Here is a 22,147-nt window from a genome sequence, read left to right on the forward strand (position 1 = left end):
AGGCAGAGAGAATTTGGATTGTTTTGCTCAACTCTCATTGATTGGTTCGCTCATGTAGAAATCACACAATTCTAAGTAATTGTGTACATGTTTAATTCTAGTCATTTGAATACATAATGACCATAAACCATATGTGCAAGTTAAAAAAAAAAAAACAGCACCAGAAGTAAACTAAATGCCATGCAACATTTGAGATACGCTGTGCGATTTATGTTGGTTTTGCATATTTTGCCTTAATTTGGTAAAATAATTGATTGTGTGCTACGTTCAGTACCCCAAAGTACCTTCAACTGGTCTGGGCACTGTAAACTGAAATCTAAAAGGCTGGTATAATTCGGTGCATTTTGGAAATCTTCATTACTTTCTACACTGTCATTTTGAACAAGCCTGTTTTGTGTTAGAATAAAAAGAGATATAGAAATTGTCAGAGAATGGTTAGGAAAAGGGCAGGGGAAATGGACAGGGACAGAACGTACACTGATCACAATTTTCTGTAAGAAAGAAGAAAAGGAGAAGGTATCTTATTATACTAAGCTGTACTTTTCAGGAATGATTATGAAGAGCTTGCTCAGAAGTGTAAGACCTTTGCAAAGGACTTGCTGGCTCAGGCTAGGAACTCACGGGAACTCGAAGTGATCTTAAATCATCAGTCTAGTGATGAACCGCTGGACAAAAGAGGACTTCTAGAGGAGCGCATGAATCTGAGCCGACTAAAGCTGGCAATCAAGTACAACCAGAAAGAGGTAGGTTTATAATCATTTGTTTGTTACCCCCTGGATATACCTTATTGCCTCCTTCCCTGTCCCACACCACTGCCCCATGCCTGTCCAACAGCAGCACCTGTCAGTGCTCCATTCCCCCTCTGTTGCTGTTATAATCATTGTAAACAGTTCATTTTAACATAAGATGTTGATAAAAGAGCAAACAATTTCTTAAAGTAGATCTAAACCCTACCTTAAATTTGCAAAAGTAATGCATATGATAAAAAAAAAAAAAAAAAAAGCCTTTTTTTTTATTTTTTAAACTGTTTCACTGTTTTCACCTTTTTTTGTATCTTTCCCCTGATCTCTTTCATCCACTTTCAGACATTTCCTAGCTATATGCACTTGCTCCAGCTTCAACTGCCCATCATTGTTCTTGGCTGGCTTCCTGATCGTGATATTGGTAGCCATGCCTGTGCAATGTTTCTGTGGTTTCCAGTAGGGGCCCTAGTGACATTGGGGGAGATTTACTAAAACTGGTGCAAATAGATATCTGATGCAACTCTGCCTATTAACCAATCAGCTTCCAGGTTTTACTGTCAAAGCTTAATTGAACAAGCTTAAGTTAGAAGCTGATTGGTTACTATGCACAGCTGCACCAGATTCTATGTGCACCAGGTTTAATAAATCCCCCCAAGTGTGACAGCTCAGGTGTATAACTGGGATTCAGTTGTCATCCTTTAACAGGAAGTGCCTGAACAAGGACCTTCATGGCAGGATCGCCAGTTATTTTATTTTAAGCTGCAAATTTAAAAAAATTGAAAACAAGTTATGAAATTACATTAACCACTTGCCAACCGCCTCTTGAAGCTTTACTGCTACAGTGCTGCTCGGCTGCACAGGATCACGTAAATATACCGGTACATGTTTTGCATTTCCGGATAGGGGGCGTGCGTGTGACACACCGGCTGAATTGTCATTCACTACAGCACAAACTGATCAGCAGATCCCAGCCATTGATTTATCACCGGAACCCAGTGATCGGTGGAGGAAATGACAGAAGAGAGCTCTGTATTGGTAAACAACACAGGCTCTCTACAGACAGCAGCAATGTGCCATTTTTTTTCCCACTGCAAAGCAGTTAGTAAAAATTGGCACATTGCTTAGTAAAAACAGCACACAACACACACTGTAAGCATTGTTAGGCACACAGTTAACCCTTTGATCGCCCTAGATGTTGACCCCTTCCCAGCCAGTGTCATTAGTACAGTGACAGTGCATATTAGTGCACAAAAGTGTCAGTTAGTATCAAATTGCCCGCAGTCGCTGATCACAGCCACTAGTACTAGTATAAGAAAAAAAAAATTCCAGTACATAAATTATCATTTGTAGGCACTATAACTTGCAAACCAATCAACATACACTTTTTGGGATTTTTTTTTCTTCAAAAGACATGTAGCAGAATACAGTTTAGCTTAAATTGCTGAAGAAATTTGTTTTTTTAAATTTTTTTTATTGGATATGTTTTATATCAGAAAGTAAAAAATGTGTTTTTTTTTAAATTGTTGGTCTTTTTTCAAATAAAACAAAAAAAAAAAACCCAGTGTTGATCAAATACCACCAAAAGAAATCTCTATTTATGGGAAAAAACAGGGTTGTATGATCGCACAATTGCCAGTTAAAGTAGCTCAGTGCTAAATAGCAAAAAATGGCCTGGTTATGACGGGGGTAAGACCTCCCAAAGCTCAAGTAGTTAAAGTATAACTAAAAGCAAAACTTTTTTTTGTTTGTTTTTGTCTGTCAGGTTTGTATTGCTGTCTGTGGGTTGTCCCCAGAATAGTAATAGAGGGGAAATCTTACAAAGGGGACAATATATTTGATGACAACCAGAGATTCCTTCACTTTTAGAGGGGTTTCCTCTTACTTCCTATTCTGGCTATGGAACAGAATGTAAAAGGAAATCTCCCAAATAATACACAGATGACAGATACCTTACTCTATCCAAACTGAAAAAAAAAGTTTTGCTCGTCGCTCTACTTTAACACGTTACGTAAAAGCTCATATGATTTTAGTGATTGGGTATCTATTATATCCAAGTACCAAATATAACATGGGGGAGTTTAAAACATTTACATTTTAAAAGAAAAATAAAGTGCACTGTGAATAAGTAACATGTCTATAAGAACTTTTTGATTTAAACTTTAAATTTTTCTGTACTAGTATGCTCTATATTTTGGTTACTGCATTTTATATACAGATACAAAAGCTCCATCTTGTGGCTATCTGTATATCAGATATTTTGAATATAGTTCTTGCTTAAAGCGGACCTTCAGTCATTTTTTTCAGCTTTCCATCTATTAAATCTTCTGCCTTTGTTGTTTTAACTTTGGATAGTAAAACATTTTTTTTCTGCCAGTAAATACCTTATACAGCCCACTTCCTGATCTTGTCTGATAAAAAGCCTAGGCTTATAACATCATGCACAGCTCTCTATCTCACTCCCATGAGAGTTTGCCAAGAAGGGAAGGGGGATGAGTCATAAGAGGGTTAATGAAAGCTGCAGGGCTGCATAGCTGGAGGTGTGCCTCTGTGTGTCTGTGTAAATCCAGCAAGTGAACAGGCAGCAGTTTCAGCTGCCCACAGTTAAAATGGATGCAGCCAGACTCAGTGGAGGGAGATTTCTACAGCATATTTGGCAAGTACAGAATAACAATATATATAAAATAATATGCAAAGTGGTTGGAGGGAAGCTTCAGAATGGCAAATATGTTTTTATTACAAATTAAGTTCCTCTTTAACCACTTACCCACTGGACACTTAAACCCTCTTCCTAAGCAGACCAATTTTCAGCTTTCGGTGCTCTCACATTTTGAATGACAATTACTCATTCACGCAACACTGTACCTATATGAATTTTTTGTCCTTTTTTCACACAAATAGAGCTTTCTTTTGGTGGTATTTAATCACCGCTGGGTTTTTTATTTTTTGTGCTATAAAAGAAAATTCTGTAAAAAAATGCATTTTTCTTCATTTCTGTTTTAAAATTTTGCAAATTAGTCATTTTTCTTCATATATTTTGGCCAAAATTTATACCGCTACATATCTTTGGTAAAAATACCCCAAATCAGTGTATATTATTTGGTCTTTGTGAAAGTTATAGAGTCCACAAGCTATGGTGCGAATCTCTGAAAATTGATCACACCTGATGTACTGACAGCCTCATCTCATTTCTTGAGACCTTAACAAGCCAGGAAAGTACAAATACCCCCAAAATGACCCCTTTTTGTAAAGTATACATTCCAAGGTATTTAGTAAGAGGCATGGTGAGTTTTTTGAAGTTGTAATTTTTTCCCACAATTCTTTGCAAAATCAAGATTTTTTTTCTTTTTTTTTCATAAAATTGTTATATTAGCAGGTTATTTCTCACACACAGCATATACATACCACAAATTACACCCCAAAACACATTCTGCTACTCCTCCTAAGTATGGCAATACCACGTGTGTGAGACTTTTACACAGCGTGGTCACATACAGAGGCCCAACATGCAGGGAGCACCATCAGGAGTTCTCGGAGCATAAATTATACGTATAATTTCTTGACTACCTCTTACACTTTTGAAGGCCCTGGAGAACCAGGACAATGGAAACACCCCAAAAATGACCCCATTTTGGAAAGAAAACAAACCAATGTATAATCTATGAGGCATATCGAGTCTTTTGAACATGTCATTTTTTTTCTACAAGTATTTGGAAAATGTGTAAAGAAAATGAAAATGCATTTTTTTTTACACAACGTTGTCCATTTACACAATGTTTCTAACACATAGCAAGTACATACCAAAAATTACACCCCAAAATAGATTCTCCTACTCCCCCTGAGTACGGCCATACCACATGTGGGAGACTTTTCCACAGCATGGCCACATACAGAGGACCAACATGCAGGGAGCATGAACACAGAAACATTGCACAGCATTCTAGGGACGTAAATTTCAAATCTAATTTGACTACCTATTACACTTTTGTGGGGCACTGTAGTGGCATGGATGTGCCATGGATAACTGATGTGGCATGGATGAGCATGAATGGGGATGGATGAGCCGTGGATGGGGATGGCTGAGCATGAATGAGTATGGCTGAGTATGGTCGGGTACGGCTGAGTACGGATGGGTATGGCTGAGTATAGATGGGACGGCTGGGTACGGCTAAGTATGGCTAGGTATGACTGAGTACGGCTGAGTACGGCTGAGTATTGCTGGGTATGGCTGAGTATGGCTGGGTATGGCTGAGTATGGTTGGGTACGGCTGAGTATGGCTGGGTATGGCTGGGTATGGCTGAGTATTGCTGGGTATTGCTGGGTATGGCTGAGTATGGATGGGTATGGCTAATTATGGTTGGGGGTGGATGGGATGGCTGAGCATGGATGAAAGGATGAGTATTGCTGAGGATGGATGGATGGCTGAGCATTGATGGATGGATGAGTATGCTGACTATGGATGGCTGAGCATGGATGGATGGATAAGTATGCTGAGTATGGATGGCTGAGCATGGATGAATGGATGAGTATGCTGAGTATGGATGGCTGAGCATGGATGGATGGATGAGTATGCTGAGTATGGATGGCTGAGCATGGATGGATGGATGAGTATGCTGAGTATGGATGAGTATGCTCAGTATGGATGCCTGAGCATGGATGGATGAGTATGCTGAGTATGGATGCGTATGGATGGGTGAGTATGGATGGGTGAGCATGGATGGATGGATGAGTATGCTGAGTATGGGTAGGTATGCTGAGCATGGATGGCTGAGTATGCTGAGTATGGATAGGGGAGCATGGATGGATGTATGAGTATCCTCAGTATGGATGGCTGAGCATGGATGGATGAGTATGCTAAGTATGGATGAGTATGGATGGGTGAGTATGGATGGGTGAGCATGGATGGATGGGTGAGTATGCTGAGTATGGATAAGGATGGATGGATGAGTATGCTGAGTATGGGTGGGTATGCTGAGCATGGATGGCTGAGTATTGCTGAGTATGGATGGGTGAGCATGGATGGATGGATAAGTATGCTGAGTATGGATAGGTATGCTGAGTATGGATAGCTGAGCATGGATGGATGGATGAGTATGCTGAGTATGGATGGGTATGCTGAGTATGGTGGATTAACCTTCTCACTCTACTACATGCCTTTTGTTTACTACGAAAATGTGAGTTGTTTGCACATTAGATTTTAATAAATTGTTTTTTATCTGCACCCAGAGGCGCCTTTCCCCTTGTGTATGCTGAGTATGGATGGCTGAGCATGGATGGATGGATGAGTATGCTGAGTATGGATGGATGAGTATGCTGAGTATGGATGGGTGAGCATGGATGGATGGATCAGTATGCTGAGTATGGATGGATGAGTATGCTGAGTATGGATGGGTGAGCATGGATGGATGGATGAGTATGCTGAGTATGGATGGGTGAGCATGGATGGATGGATGAGTATGCTGAGTATGGATGGGTGAGCATGGATGGATGGATAAGTATGCTGAGTATGGATGGATGGATGAGTATGCTGAGTATGGACGGGTATGCTGAGCATGGATGGGTATGGATGGCTGGGTATGGATGACTGGAATGGGCACATATCAGCACTGTGGGCACTACACATCCAGCCCACAGCGCTGCTGCCACCGATCTCTCTCTTCGCACTGTACCAATAGGTACAGGGAGGAGAGAGAGGAACCGGACATGAGGCCAGTTTGTTTACAAGTGATCACTCCATCATTTGACGGAGCGATCACGTGGTAATCGGCCACTATCAGCGGCCGTTTACCGTGATCCGTGGTGCTCTGGGTCCTCTGGACCCGGCAGTCACAGATGTTCTCGGGTGTGTGCCCCAGGGGGCACGCGAGAGTTGGATTCTGGGAGGACATCATAGTACACCCTCCCAGAGTTATCAAACTGCCCTGTAGCCGTCATTCGGCTATGGGCCGGTTGGTAAGTGGTTAAAGTGTATGCATAGCTCCCAACTGTCCCTGATTTCGAGGGACTGTCCCTGATTTGGAGCAATGTTCCTCTGTCCCTCATTCCTCCTCATTTGTCCCTCATTTTGGGCTGATCTATATAGATGTTTTTAAAATGGACTTTCTATCTATCAAAAAGTGTTTTCCAGCACTAAACCTTTCATCTGATTTCAAAATTGCTGCATTTGTAAATCCCAAAAGCCAATATAAAGGAATAGTAGTGGTAAAAAAGCACTTGTGGGTTTAATCCAATCTTGTTTTTTTTTTGTACAATTCTCCTTTAAGGGGGCATGGCAGGGTGTGTTTCCTATGCCTGCATGCATTTGCTGATAGGTGTCCCTCATTCCTATCTCAAAAAGTTGGGAGGTATGGTATATGTCAGGAAAAAAAACATATGCAGTATATCTCTGCAATACATGCACATTGCACCATGTTTTATCCCTTTGAAGGCCCTTCAAGTACACAAAAATACTTATTGACTTTGCAAGAAATGCACTTAGCTTCCAGTTTCCTCTTGTAGGCTGACAACACACGGCCTTTAGTGGACTGCAAGAAATGGTGTCAGCCCTAACTGATCTGGATTAAGCATGTAGCAAATAAAGTCAAACTGCAGTCAGAACTCCTGATTTATATGATTTCTTTGTGTCAGTGTCTAGGGAAGTGTTGACATTTTAGATCAGCCAGACAACGACATTTTCAGAGGGAAAAGCCCTTCATGACTGCCCAAAAATTCTCCTACCACAGACTTCAATGAATGACTGCTTTGGCTCAGTTAATATTTTAAAAACTCTGTTGTTTTCAATAAAGCCAAACCTGACCCTAATACACACGGGCCGAATGTCAGGGAGACATCGGCTGGTGTAATAAAAAACGTCTGACATTCGGCTCGTGTGTATGGCAATTGTTCCAACTGAAGCTGGGCGTTTGGCCAGCTTTTGTCAGAGGAACATGCTGGAGAACTAGCAGCCGATCGGCTTACGATCAGCACTCCAAGTCAGTGGCTGACCGGAGCTGTCAGTTTTTTTTCGATTAACCCGCTGGGTTGAACGAAAAAAAACTATTATGCCGTGTACACATGATCGGAAATTCCGACAACAAAATCCATGTTTTTTTCCGACGGATGTTGGCTCAAACTTGTCTTGCATACACAAGCTCACACAAATCTAGTCAGAAATTCTGAACGTCAAGAACGCGATGACGTAAGACGAGCCAAGAAAAATGAAGTTCAATAGCCAGTGCGGCTCTTCTGCTTGATTCCGAGCATGCGTTGAACTTTGTGCGTCGGAATTGTGTACACACGATCGGAATTTACGACAACAGGTTTTGTTGTCGGAAAATTTGAGAACCAGATTTCAAATTTTGTGTGATTGAAATTCCGACGGAAAATGTCCGATGGAGCCTACACACAATGAGGGAGAAGGCGAGTTAACTAGGCTACTCCATTATTATTGCCCAGTAACACCAGTGTTGAAAATGGACTCGGTACCCAGTGAGTAGGAAACACATAAGGTAATTTTAAAAAGTATACATTTATTAGCAATATATAAAATATAAAATAGACATAAAAGAGTGTGACAAAATTATTATAAGGAATAACACTATAACAATTGTATATTCTAAAACCCATCGGGTAGGCGGGAGCAGAGTGATGCGGGTAGAAGCAGGTCCTCGACTAGTTTCGCGACAACTGTTGCTTCTTCTGGAGGATTACCCAAAGCATCTAAAGTAAACAGATACAATATCATAGTTACACGGAAAGAAAAATACTGTTGAATCGCTTGATCAAAGCTATCGCCTACGCACGGTCGGAATTTCCGACAACAGGCTCAACATTTGTTGATGGAAAATCCGACTGTGTGTACGGGGCATTAGTGTGTAAAAGACTGTAGAGCTCAGCTATAACGGCTCAATTTTACTACTAAAATAACTAGTGATTAATTGCTAGAAGTAGAAATTGATCACTAAATAGATAGAATGAACAGTTTCAAGGAAGTAGATTGCACAAGTAGCATGTAGTAAAGACCTGTTCACACAATTGCACCACAGTATAGCTGGTTGATAATTTGCATTTGTTGACCAGTTTTGTTAAATAAGAATTTAGGGTCTATTGACACTTTCCTGTTTTTGTGTCTTGTGTTAATGCACATTGTATCACGTATTAACTTGCGTTGCATTAAAATTAATGGGTTTGCAATGCACAAGAATGCACTTTTTTAGTGCATTACCGTGCATGTGTTGGGGTGCCATCCAAAATGAATGGCACTGCAATGTGTTAATGCATATAATGTGCATTTTATAGTAACGCAACGCATCACTAAAATGTTTTAACCCTTAGACAATGGCCCTGTAGTTTTTTTCCTGTTTCTGGTTGCTTCTCAGCGTAAAACTTCACAATTATCATAACGTTTCATGTATATATATATATACACACACACACACACATACTGTATATATACAGTATACACTGTATATACCTTTAAGTCTAATTCTTTCTTTTTTTTTCAGTTTGTATCCCAGTCAAACTGTCAGCAGTTCCTCAACACTGTCTGGTTTGGGCAAATGGCAGGCTATAGGCGAAAACACACGTGCAAGAAGATACTGATTGTCCTCACTGTGGTCATATGCTGGCCAATTCTGTCCCTGTGCTATCTCCTTGCCCCAAAGTCACAGGTTGGACGTATGATCCACACACCTTTCATGAAATTTATCATACATGGGGCCTCTTACTTCACGTTCCTGCTGCTTCTTAACCTGTATTCCTTAGTCTACAATGAGGACAAAAAGAACACAATGGGACCAGCTTTAGAGAGAATTGACTATCTGCTCATCATATGGCTCATTGGTAAGTAGAGTATGGACATTAGTAGATTATTGAAAGAGATTTTGCTGGTGTAGAAACCAAAACATCAATTAAAATAGAACTAGAACTATAGACAAAACTTTTTTTCCATTTTGGATAGAGTAAGGTTTTTTAGGCGGACCTGAACGGACGCTCCATACAGGTCTATGGAGGGACGGATGTCAGCGGTGACATGTCCGCTGACATCCGACCCGCTCCGATCCGCTAAAATGTGACGATGGAAACCCTATTTTTCCATCCGTCTGGCTAATCGGATCGGATGAAAACGGACTCTACGGTCCGTCTTCATCTGATCCCCCATAGAGGAGAGCGGCGCTCTGACAGGTCCGTCCCTGCACAGTGTGCAAAGACAGACCTGTCATCTGCCTGCTCAGCGGGGATTAACAGAGCGATCCCCCACTGAGCAAAGCGGAGCCCTACACGGACACATCCGTGTGAAAGGGCCCTAAGGAAGAATTGTAACTGCTGTCAGTTTTTTTTTGCCATCTATGTCCCCTAGGGGAGATCTCTCTTCACTTCCTGTCCTATAGTCACAACAGGAGGAGAGGGGAAATCCCTCCAAAGGGAATCCCAGGGGGTCACCAGGGTCACCAAAACGAATGTCCCCTTTGGAAGTTTTCCCTTCTGTTACTGTTCTGGTGTTAACCCAACATTTGTGATTTTCTTTTACTTATATTTTCAGTGCTAATGGCAAACCGGACAAATAGAGAAGGTGTATCTCCCTAATGGGGGCACAAACAGCAATAAAATTGACAGGTGCTCTAAACCCTCCCCACTCTATCCAAAAAAAAAGTTTTGCCTTTAGTTACACCTTAAGACTTGATTGTATGAGTTTATGACCTCTAAGATTCTGACGGACCTAGAAATAGAACATGTTCTAAATATTTCCGCTGGAAACAATTCCTATCGGGAAAACCGCTGGTCAGTATTGTGTTCCGACGGACCAAAAACGATGCATGCTCTGAAGCAGGTACGAGACGGAAGCTAATGGCTACTGACTATTGAACTTCCGGACTTTGGTCGGACTTTGGATTGACCGTGTGTAGGCAAGACCGCTTAAATGGAATTCCATCAGAGTTCTGTTGGAGAAACCATCAGAGTTTATTCTGACGGCTAAACCGGTCGTGTGTACACGGCATAAGATCTATAAAATGACTGTTCCTGGTGTTTGAAAAATATATTATTATTATTATAATACAGGATTTATGTAGAGCCGGCAGTTTACGCAGTGCTTTACAACATTAGGGAAGACAATACAATTCAACACAGGAGGAATCAGAGGGCCCTGCTCGTTAGAGCTTACAATCTAGGAGGGCGGGTCAAGTTATACAAAAAGGGTAATAGCTGTGGGGGATGAGATAATGGAGAAAATAGTGCAGTTGTTAGATGGAGGCAGGATAGGCTTCTCTGAAGAGGAAAGTTTTCAGGGATCGCCTAAAAGTGGATAAATTTGGAGACAGTCTGACAGATTGGGGTAGGGAATTCCAGAGGATGGGCGAGGCTTGGGAGAAGTCCTGGAGGCGGATATGGGAGGAGGTGATGAGGGAGCTAGAGAGCAGAAGGTCTTAGGAGGAACAGAGATGGCGATTAGGTTGGTATTTTGAGACTAGGTTAGTGATGTAGCTGGGGGCAGAGTTGTGGATGGCTTTGTAACTTATTGTTAGTATTTTGAATTTAATTCGTTGGGCGAGTGGCAGCCAATGGAGGGATTGGCAGAGAGGGGTAGCAGACACTGAGCGGTTTGTAAGGTGGATGAGTCTGGCAGCCGCATTCATGATGGACTGAAGGGGGGATAGTCTATTTAAAGGTAAGCCAATTAGGAGGGAGTTGCAGTAGTCGAGGCGAGAGATAACCAGGGAGTGAATCAGGAGCTTTGTGTTTTCATTGGTTAGAAAGGGACGTAGTTTAGAGATGTTGCAGAGGTTGAGGCGGCAAGCTTTGGAAAGTGATTGGATGTGGGGCCGGAAGGAGAGTTCAGAATCCAGGATAACACCTAGCACCCTGACATGTGGGGACGGGTGGATGGTTTTGCCATTGCTCTTGTCAGAGAAGTCAGGGGAAGAGGCACGTGGGGGAGGAAATATTATAAGCTCGGTTTTGGACAAGTTGAGTTTGAGGAAGTGGTGTGACATCCATACAGATATGTCGGTTAGTAAGTTAGTGATGCGTGAGGAGACTGATGGAGTGAGTTGAGGGGTGGACAGATAGATTTGTGTGTCATCAGCATAGAAATGATATTGAAAGCCGTGAGAGGCTATCAACTGACCCAGGGAAGAGGTGTAGATTGAAAATAAAAGAGGTCCAAGAACGGAACCTTGGGGGACCCCGACAGAGAAGGGAAGAGGAGTGGAGGAAGTAGAATTGTAAGTGACACTGAAGGTGCATTGGGATAGATAGGATGAGAGCCACTGAAGAGCACAGTCACTGAGACCGAGGGAGTAAAGTTTTTTGAGGAGGAGGGGTGGTCAACCGTGTCAAAGGCAGCTGAAAGATCCAGAAGTAGGAGTACAGAATAGTGTCCGTTGGTTTTTGCAGTTAGTAGGTCATTTGTGAGTTTTAAAAGAGCAGTTTCTGTGGAGTGTTGAGGGCGAAATCCAGATTGAAGGGGATCAAGAAGGTTGTTTTTAATGAGGTGGTCACTCAGTTGGTTGTAAACCAGGCGTTCAAGGAGTTTAGAGGAAAAGGGGAGCAAGGAGGTAGGGCATAGGTTGTTAAGATTGGTAGGGTCCAAGGATGGCTTTTTGAGTATGGGGATGACCAGTGCATGTTTTAGAGCATCGGGGAAGATGCCAGAGGTGAGGGAGAGATTGAAGATGTGGGTTAGAGAGTGTAGGATGGGGTCAGAGGGTGACCGTAGCATTTGAGAGGGAATAGGGTCCAGGGGACAGGTGGTTAGGTGGGCGATAGAAAGAAGTTTGGCAACTTCGTCTGTAGTAGCAGATTTGAATAGGGGGAGTGTCAGTTGTACCTGTTGATATGGGATCTTAGCTGGGGGAGATACCTGTAGAATGGAGATTTCATCACGGATTGTATCAATCTTGTTTTTGAAGTGATTAGCAATTTCCTGGGCAGTGAGTAAGTCAGTGGGTGGAGGCGGTGGAGGACAAAGTAGAGAGTTGAAGGTCGAGAAGAGTTTACGGGGATTGGATGAGAAGGTGTTAATAAGAGTTGTAAAATAGGTTTGCTTGGCAGTGTGGAGGAAAGAATAGTATTTTTGGAGGGCAGATTTGTATTGGTTGAAGTCTTTGAGAGACTTAGTCTTGTGCCACAGACGCTCAAGAGCGCGACTACGTTTTTTGAGAATTTTAGTGTCATCTGTTTGCCAGGGTTGTAGGGGTCGAGGCCTGATTCTGTGTGTAGTGAGGGGAGCGAGCTTGTCCAGGGTGGAGGACAGAGATTTATTGTAGATGGACGTGGCTTGGTTGGGGCAGGACAGGGGAGAGATTTTGTCATAGAGGTGGTCAGTAGCAGAATAGAGGAGAGAGGAGCTGAAGTTGCGAAAGTTTCTACGGGTGATGGTTAGGCGATTGGAGGGAAAGGTGGTGGAAGACAGGGGGAGAGAGAAACTAATAAGGTGGTGGTCGGAGAGAGGAAAAGGATTGTTTGAGAAGTTGCATGGAGTGCATAGGTAGGAGAATACAAGGTCAAGGGTGTTGCCATCAGAGTGAGTAGAAGCCTGTACCCATTGCTTCAGGTCAAATTAAGAGGTTAGACTAAGAAGTTTAGAAGTAGCATGAGTGTTTGTATTAGCAGGGATGTTGAAATCACCGAGAAGGATTGTGGGAATATCCGAAGAGAGAAAGTAGGGTAGCCAGGCAGAAAACTCATCAAGGAAAGTCGATAATGGTCCAGGGGGCCGGTAGATCACAGCAATTCTTAGGGAAGTAGGAGAGAATAGACGTATACAGTGGGCTTCAAATGATGAGAGGGAGAAAGAGGGAGGAGGATGAATAACCTGGAAGGTGCTCTGGGGGGATAGGAGGAATCCCACTCAACCTCCCTTGCGTCCATTAGGCCTAGCCGAGTGAGTCCAGTGAAGGCCACCCTGGGACTGGGAAATTGGACATATAAATTGGACATGTAGATAATATGCTTTGGACTTTATGGCGTTGATCCCAGAAAGAGATTTTTGAGTAATAGTATGCAAAAGTAATATTGTGATAAATTCATGAGAATGTTTGTGTGTGCATATATATATATATATATATATATATATATATATATATTTCCCAATATGGCTACTGAGGAGAGATTAAAAAAGAAGAAGGTGAATTCTTGTTAGTGACATCATCACAATTTGCCTCTCATCAAGAATACTGACTGTGCCTCCTTCATTCATAGAAGCCATATGATCTCTTCTGTGAATGAAGTACAATCTATGAATGGAGGAGGTGGACCTTTCAATCATTTGCCCGACCTCAATTCATAGATAGCTTTTCATTCATAGAAACTATAGTATGGCTTCTATGAATAGAAGAGCTGAGCAGAAAGGGCAGGCATAGTTGGCATCAATTGCGATCTGTCCATTAGGGGGGCGGTGCAGGAGCGCCGCCCCCTTAATCCATGCGTCCGGCCCCTAATCTACATGCAGGGCGCCGGATGCATGGATTTCAATGTTTTTTTTTTTTTGTTTTATTTTTTTTTAGAAGCACATGATTGGAACCAGAGGTTCTAGCTGGCTTCAAAAAAGGGTGGGCTCGGGGCGCAAAGCACTACGCCCTGAGCCCACCCAGCTGTGTGACAATAGCGAATTAATATTCGCTATTGTCTTCCTGATTGTCATCCCTGGTAATCAGGAAGCAGGTCTTAAGATGCAATTGGCTGAGAGGAGAAGCGATCGTATTGGCCACCGTGGGAAGAAGGAGGGAAGCTACCGAGAAGGGAGCCGCCATGAAGCCAGAGACGCAGGGTGAATCTACCGAGGAGGAAGCCCCTGCCGAGGAGGAGTAGACGCAGGAAGGAGCTGAAGCTGCTAGATGGTAAGTGCGAGGGACAGACAAGGGGGGGGGGGGGTGTTGACGGGTGTCTTGTTTGCCACCCCCCCAAATATACAGCATCAGTGGCCACTGGTTGGCATTCTTGATGAGTGCCTGTCACAACTCTTTCAGCTCTGTTAACCCCCACATCACCAGTAGATTACAGCAGTGGGGTAGGGGGATCAGTAGAAAGGTTTTTACTAAACCGGGAGACAGCAGTACAAGGGACACATCACACTGATAGTGAGTGATGTCGGTTGTGCTGATTTTTTTTCACTTAGGATTTAAATTGATCTGAAATGTCAGAAATCTGCACTTGCCTACAATTATTTTAGCTGATTTGCACTACAAAAATAGCATCTGAAGCCGTAATAGTTTCTACTGACATAACCTACACACACTGATATCTTCCACTTTTCTAAATTACTAATCCATATTTTTAAATTACAAATCTGCTTTTCTTCATTAAACAGCACTTATGCGTACAATAAATTAGAAATAGACAGATAATATCCAACACCTCTTTTTTGATCTAAGTACAATGCACTTATCAAGGTTGTTTCATGGGTGCAAGTTCAGATTACAAATAAAAAACCTTTTTAATGGAATTTGTGAAGTTAGAGAAATGGGAGATGCAATTGCTGACTTGTTGAAGATGCATAATCCAGGACTGTCATTCTTAGCTTTCCTTCAAGTAGGACTGCAGGAATTTTTTTTTCTTTTTCATTTCAAATAGAGTAGGAGAGGCTTAGGCCTGATTCACACCTATGCATTTTTAGTGCTTTTTGCAGATTTGCACTACAGCCCATTTAACATGGTTTCCTATGGAACACGTTCTGTAGTTATGCAAAAAGCACTAAAAATGCATAGGTGTGAATCAGGCCTTAGACCACCTGTCAGATTTTTTTTTTGCCATTTGTGTCCCATTGGGGGATTTACCTTCACTTACTGTCCCATTGACAAAACAGGAAGTGCAAGGAAATCCCTGAAAATTAGGGGAATCCATTGAGCCCCCCCTCCCCCCAGGTAACCAGAACTAGTAATAAAACTAGCAATAAAAACTGACAGGGGCTCCAATCCCTATCCACTCTATCCAAACAAAAAAAAAAGTTTTGTTTTCAGTTATACTTTCAGTGTTCTTCATCATTGATACTTGATATGTTCCTGTTTGTTCAAGGTCAATTACTTTTTTTAAGTGATTGTAAACAATCACCTTGTAATAATAATAAGTAACTTTTTCCCCTTTTTTAGAAGTGATCACATTCCCTCTGTTCCCTCTGTTCTCAGCTGCATAAGAGCTGGGGGGGGGTGTCAGGACAAGTCTGATCATTGGAAGAGAGCAGGCTGAGTTCCCAGCATAGCAAGAGGGAACTGACCACGCTGTGTTCTCTTTCTTAGTGTGGTCAGTTTTTAATAGGAAAGCAGAGGGACTGGCAGGATCACTAGGGATTTCACACAAAGGAAGCAATACAAAGAGAACAGGACATATGCGGAATATTAAATACTGGGGTAACAAACACTTTAAGTAGTAAAGCAAGGATAAGTATTATAGAACCAGAGTATTAACCTTTAAAAACATTCTCTCCGATCCCTTTTATAGGGCACATAAGTTTACGTGTACCATCTAGGAAATGGTGTTTATATTTTATGTGGCAGTCCCCCTCTCTTCTACTTCAGAGCTATCATGAGAAGAATAAATGGAGGTATACACTGATTAGATATAACATTATGACCACCCATCATAATCCATCGAGGCATGGACTCTGCTAGACCTCTGAAGGTTTGCTGTAGTATTTGGCACCAAGCCGTCAGTAGCAGAGCCTTTCCTGTAAGTTGTGAGGTGGGGCCTCTACCTTGGACTTGTGTTTTCAGCACATTCCACAGATGCTCGATTGGATTGAGATCTGGAGAATTTGGAGGTCAAGTCAAAACCTTGAACTTGTTATTGTGTTCCTCAAACCATTCATGAATTTATCAGACCAGACCACCTTCTTCATTGCTTTGTGGTCCAGTTCTGATGCTAACATGCCCATTGTAGATGATTTGGGCTGTGGACATTGGTCAGCATGGGCACCTTGGCTAGTCTGTGGCTATACAGCCCATATGTTACAAACTGCAATGCACTGTGTGTTCTGACATCTTTCACTCGGAACCAGCATGAACCTTTTCAGCAATTTCAGCTACAGTAGCTCTTCTATTCAGGCTACATGGGCCAGCCTTTGTTCTCCACATGCTTTAATAAGACTTAGTCACCCACGACCACGTCATTGCTTCATTGGTTTACCTTCCTTGGACCATTTTTGGATGATCCTGACCACTGCAAACCGGGAACATCCCACAAGAGCTGAAGTTTTGGAGTTGCTCTGACCCAGTCATCTAGCTGTTACAAGTTTGTTCTTCTCAGTCGCTGAAATCCTTACAATTGCCCAATTTTTCTGCTTTCAACACACCAACTTCAGGGAAAACATGCTTACTTGCTACCTAATTTATCCCACCCATTTTTCAGATGCCATTGTAATGAATAAATCAATGTAATTCACTTTACCTGTCGGTGGCCATAATGCTATGGCTGGTCAAGGTAAAAAAATAAAATTTTTTAATAGGTTACCTGAGGATGATCCTGAACTACACTCAAGTAACCTTTTCAGTGCTAAAAAAGCACTGCCCTGTTCCTCTACAGCGGGTGTCAGGACATAGACTAAGTGAAGCCTATGTCTTTGACACCTTAACATCAGCTTTGAATGTTCATATTCAAAACACAAGTTTATGTTATTTTATTCATGTTTAACTGTGGCCCTAAAGTGGCCTTTCAGACTCTGGTACACCAGCTCGGGGGCACTGCTGCATGACTAACATTTTGTTAACTGTAGCCCTTGCTTGACCGTATAGTGCCAATGTATGATTTGATTTGGTCAGCCACCTACATAGCCAGGGCTCTACTCTGCCAAGAACCGCATTACATTTCTCCAGTATTCCAACTCAGCAGAGTGATCTCAGCTGTTTGCTGAACGGTGGCCAGGCCTGGAAGAACACTAATGTGTTTACAAGGATCTGAATACTAAAGCGACAGTTACACATCTCACAAACTTATATGAAAGGATCTTTCTGCTCAGTGTTCTGTAGATTGCCATGTTCTGAAATATGAATCCTAAAACACATACCACATTACTATAGGGTTCTTCAGAGAGTATATTCCCTTTATGGGCTTTTCACAGCCTCGGTATTGTTTATCTTAGCCTTGTGCACTCTTGGTTAATTACTATTTGATAGTTAAATATACCACAAAACAAATATATATCTTCTGAACTCAAGGCTCAAAAGACCAGGTATCCATACGATACAGGGATAAGAGAGTGCCATATTGAGGAGCCCTTTGGTGCATGAATTGTGCTGTGTCTCAAAAAAAAAAAAAAAAAAAACAGGCAAGGTATAGTTTCCTATCATTTCCCCCATAATATAAATTTTCACTTCAAATTCATATTTCCAGTCATTTTCTTACAATGTTCTTGGCAGTGCCGTTGCTTGGATATGCTATCCTTTGTAGAGATCCAAATAAATCTGTTTGTTAAGGGTCCATATGCACATGCACCTGGGGAGCCACACGTGCCACATACAGCTTGCCATGCATTTTTCAACATTACATCAGACTCGCATGTGCAGGTAAACGCTGATGCAAAGAAGCATTAGCGGTTGCAAGAGTATATGTCCATGTACAACCATTCAGCAATATGGAAGGCTGGTACGCAGCATATGCGGCTCCATGGGTTCAGAAAGGTCCCAGGAAAATAAAATAGGAATATAAAAATGCCTGTAAAAACTTGTGTGTGTATGAACCATAATGTGGATGAGCATATTGTACATTCTAAAGATAAGATTGTCCCAACAAGATTAACGAAATGCAGAGGAGAGAGTTAAAGTGACACTAAACTCCGGTTTAAATTTTTTTTATATTCCAGCCACGTTGGAGGCTGCCTATAAGGTCCTCCTTCGCTGGTACTGGGTTCCAGCCTGCATTGCCAAGTCAAACCCATCCCATAGTGATAGATGCTTCCGGGGGTGCAGTCAGCGAGGAGATGAAATGCACATTTGGTGGTTCTACCCCTGCCTTGTGGGATTTTGGTCAAGGGTCTTTGGACTCCTGTCTACCCTCTTCCACACACCCTTCCATAAGGACCCTAAATTTTCACTTCAAATTCATATTTCCAGTCATTTTCTTACAATGTTCTTGGCATTGTAAGAAAATGTGCTCCATTGTCCAATCTCTGGCCTCTTCTCTTACCAGCAGAAACTAGCTACTTATCTGTTTATCGCAGATAAGTGCTCCATTGTCCAATCTCTGGCCTCTTCTCTTACCAGCAGAAACTAGCTACTTATCTGTTTATCGCAGATAAGCGCACAATAGCAAGGCCTGAAAAAAGCCGGCTGCATACATTTTCAGAGGTGAAGAGCACCTTGACGACTCTTATGATCCACGAAAAAACAACCTCTACAACCCCCATGCCAGATTTCTCAGAGTGTGGGCCTTGTGGTGGTCCTATGCATTTCCAACTCTACACTCAACCAGCCTAGGCCTCTCAAACTAACATGACCTCGACTCCATCCCCAGCCTGCGGGGGCTTCCTTTCTCTACCTCTTCTTTGCCTCTCTTCCTAACCCTTTCTTCTATTTCTGGGCCTCTTGCCTTTGTCCCTCTCCCCTCCCCTTGTTGTTGTTTCTTTGTGTGTTTTTTTCTTTTGTTAATTTCTTTGTCCTGTGCTTAGTTTGGTTTTGTTGACTCTGTTTGCAAAGGCAGGTCAGCTCCCCTGTCCACCTCAGCCCCTGGGTCTGCAGGCTCAGGTATCTCATGTTAGACCCTGGCCCCGGCCTAAGGGTCACTGTTGGTTTATAGTTTAAATCTTATAACAACATTTTATTCATATTTTTGCGTGAAAATCTGTATTATGTTCCTGTTTATATCCCCTGTGTGTGAATTTGACATCTGGTTTTCTTTTGCATAACAATAAAAACATTAATCATACCAGAAAAAAAAATTTGATTCAAGTATAGTGCGACCCCCAAAAAGGTTCCCAAGATTCTGTTCCCAATAATTGCAACCAGGCGTGCAATTCTGATCACTCTTCAGACTCGTTAACCAATTTAAGGGTATGTTTTTTGATGCTTTAATGAAAAAAATTTGAGGACACTAAACTTTCTCCTTTAGAACTGTGAGCCAAGTCCTTGCACAAGTAAATGATGGACTGAGATTTGTAGTAGCAGCCTGAGGAAATCCGTGCAAAAATCTTAAACTAGTAATTAAATAGACTAAGTTCTTCAGGACACAAAACACAATGTCCCCTTTAAACACCCTGACTCTAGCATAAGAATGATGGCAACAGGACACGGTCTCTATGATCTCTCACACCAGTCTGTATTCACAAATGTCCTTGGATAATTGGTTGCCTCCTTCCAATATCTTTCATACACTTTCTCCCAGTGATACCAGACTAGATCCTCACACCAAAGCCAGTCAGCTTCAACAGACTCTTAGCAAAGTAGGCCTCCAGCTTTTCCAACTGAGGCCTTAATGAAAAGCAGGCACATGGCAGAAATGTCTAGGTGGCAAACAGTTCCCCTAGGCTGTGATCTCCTCAGGAAAAAACAACCCTGTGCTCATAGTCTCTTATAGTCCGACTATTTATACACACTCTTAACCACCATCTGGGCCCCTCTTCCCACAGATTGGCTGGGGCTGCATAAATATTCAGCTGCTGATTAGACTATCCCTGCCCACTATCTTCCAGAACATTTCCAGACAAATGGGAAGCAGTCAATCCTGCAGCCACTGAAACACAGAACAGGCCAGAACAATCAAATGCAGATCCACTGAATACAGTGAGCCCACAATAAATTTGCCTAACAATGAAATACAGCTCCACTGAATATAGTGAGCCTAAACTAAGTTTACCTAACCTAGCTGCTATCTAGGAGGTGCTACACAAGTATGTATTCTTAACTGAAAACAGTCCCTTCTATTGCTCTCAGCCTCCTCCAATCTCCAAATTATAATTATTTTATTTTTTTTGCTGCTGTGAACTGACTTACAGATAGAGGGTGACTGTTTGTCCTCCATGGTATCGTTGTATGTAGGAACATAGCCACCCTCTCTTGCTTGCTCCTAAGATGGACTATGGACTACGGGATGTGTAGTGTGCATAAAGCAGTGTTTCTCAACCTTTTTTAAGTCAAGGCACCTTTTAAAATTATGGACAATCTCAAAACACCCTCTAAAATTATGTACAGTCGCGTGGCACCCTATTCTAAAATGTAAAAAACTATTCTAATAGTTTTACATAATACATCAACATCCACACACATAGGGATGTTGATGAGGTGATTTATTCTTACAAATCCAATACACTTTTGAATATTGGTACTGACTAGTAATCCAATGTTTCTCTTCTCCCTCTGTTTTTTTCCATCACTCAGCTAATGTGACCCCAGCGCTGACAGAGACTGGCAGGGGAGGGTCATTGGTTGTTAGGATGCTGGCAGCTAGGAGGTCATAATGGTGCAAAATGAAAACCTGTGGCTTTGTGTAACTAAAAGGCAGGGTTCATTCATCTGCTGGCTTCTATACAATTTTGGGCATTTTTTTAGGCATTTTGCCAAGGCACCCCTAAATAAACCTCAGGGCACCCCAGGTTGCCTGGGCACCTTGGTTGAAAAAGGCTGGCATAGAGCAGTGTACATGACCACAACTAACGTGCAATGCCCTTTAAAAACAAAATGAAGTTTGGAAGCTCATGGAGGATGTTAAAAAGTGGTAGAAAAACTGTCATATAATGTCATGAGAAATAGATTATAGGGCCATTAAGTACTGGATGTGTATGGATTATTTTTGGAGAATAAGGATAACCCTTAGTGATGCTTTACCTTTAATTTGGAGTTTTATCTTTTCAAAAAACAGGCACATAGTGACAGTGAAATTCATGGATTCTGTGAGTTTGCCATGCAAACAGATGGTGCATGCGGCATATGGGACACTGAATAGCAGATTTGGCTTAGAGCAGATGCAAGATGGAAAGATTATTTTTAAGAAAGTGGCATATAGACAAAAATATGGCATTCATGTCTGCTACTGCTGAGTGTACTAGTGATTGCGTGAGCCTTATTAAAATTGTTGTTTGGAGTACTTATAGCTCCTGCAATCTTCATGTTACCAAGAATTATAAAAAATTGTCATGGAAGGGAAAATGCATCCCTAGTTCAAAAAAAATATTTAAAAAAAACTCAGACGTAAAAGATGATTCTATATCACCGAATTGGTATGAAATGTTCATTAAATCCTAAATTTAGGGTCATTTAATTTACCTTTATTTAAAAGATAAAAAAAGGTTTATAACAGTTTAGATCTCAGTAAACAGATTCTTAATACACATGTGCACTTCATATTTTGAAATCATTGCTATGCATTACTGGTTTTAGCCCTTGGTGGCCTGGCCACCCATTGGAACTAACCACAACACCCACACTAACTCCACTGTTATTAAAATACAAATTCCCAATAGTAGGTTTAGAAAGAATATCCCCAGAGGAAGTGCATCATTTTACAG

General features: G+C 41.8%; 1 protein-coding gene across 3 annotated transcripts in view; it reads left to right on the top strand.

Annotated features, from left to right (window-relative positions):
* Positions 1–22,147, top strand: part of TRPC1 (transient receptor potential cation channel subfamily C member 1) — a 214,791-nt gene that overhangs the window by 47,813 nt on the left and 144,831 nt on the right. For all 3 annotated transcript variants that reach the window (XM_073625879.1, XM_073625876.1, XM_073625877.1), the window contains 2 exons: positions 548–743; positions 9,225–9,561. In XM_073625879.1, the coding sequence (XP_073481980.1) occupies positions 548–743; positions 9,225–9,561 (533 nt within the window). The remainder of the gene's footprint in view (positions 1–547; positions 744–9,224; positions 9,562–22,147) is intronic.

Source organism: Aquarana catesbeiana, linkage group LG04, assembly GCF_042186555.1.
Source record: "Aquarana catesbeiana isolate 2022-GZ linkage group LG04, ASM4218655v1, whole genome shotgun sequence".
Classification (NCBI taxonomy): Eukaryota; Metazoa; Chordata; class Amphibia; order Anura; family Ranidae; genus Aquarana; species Aquarana catesbeiana.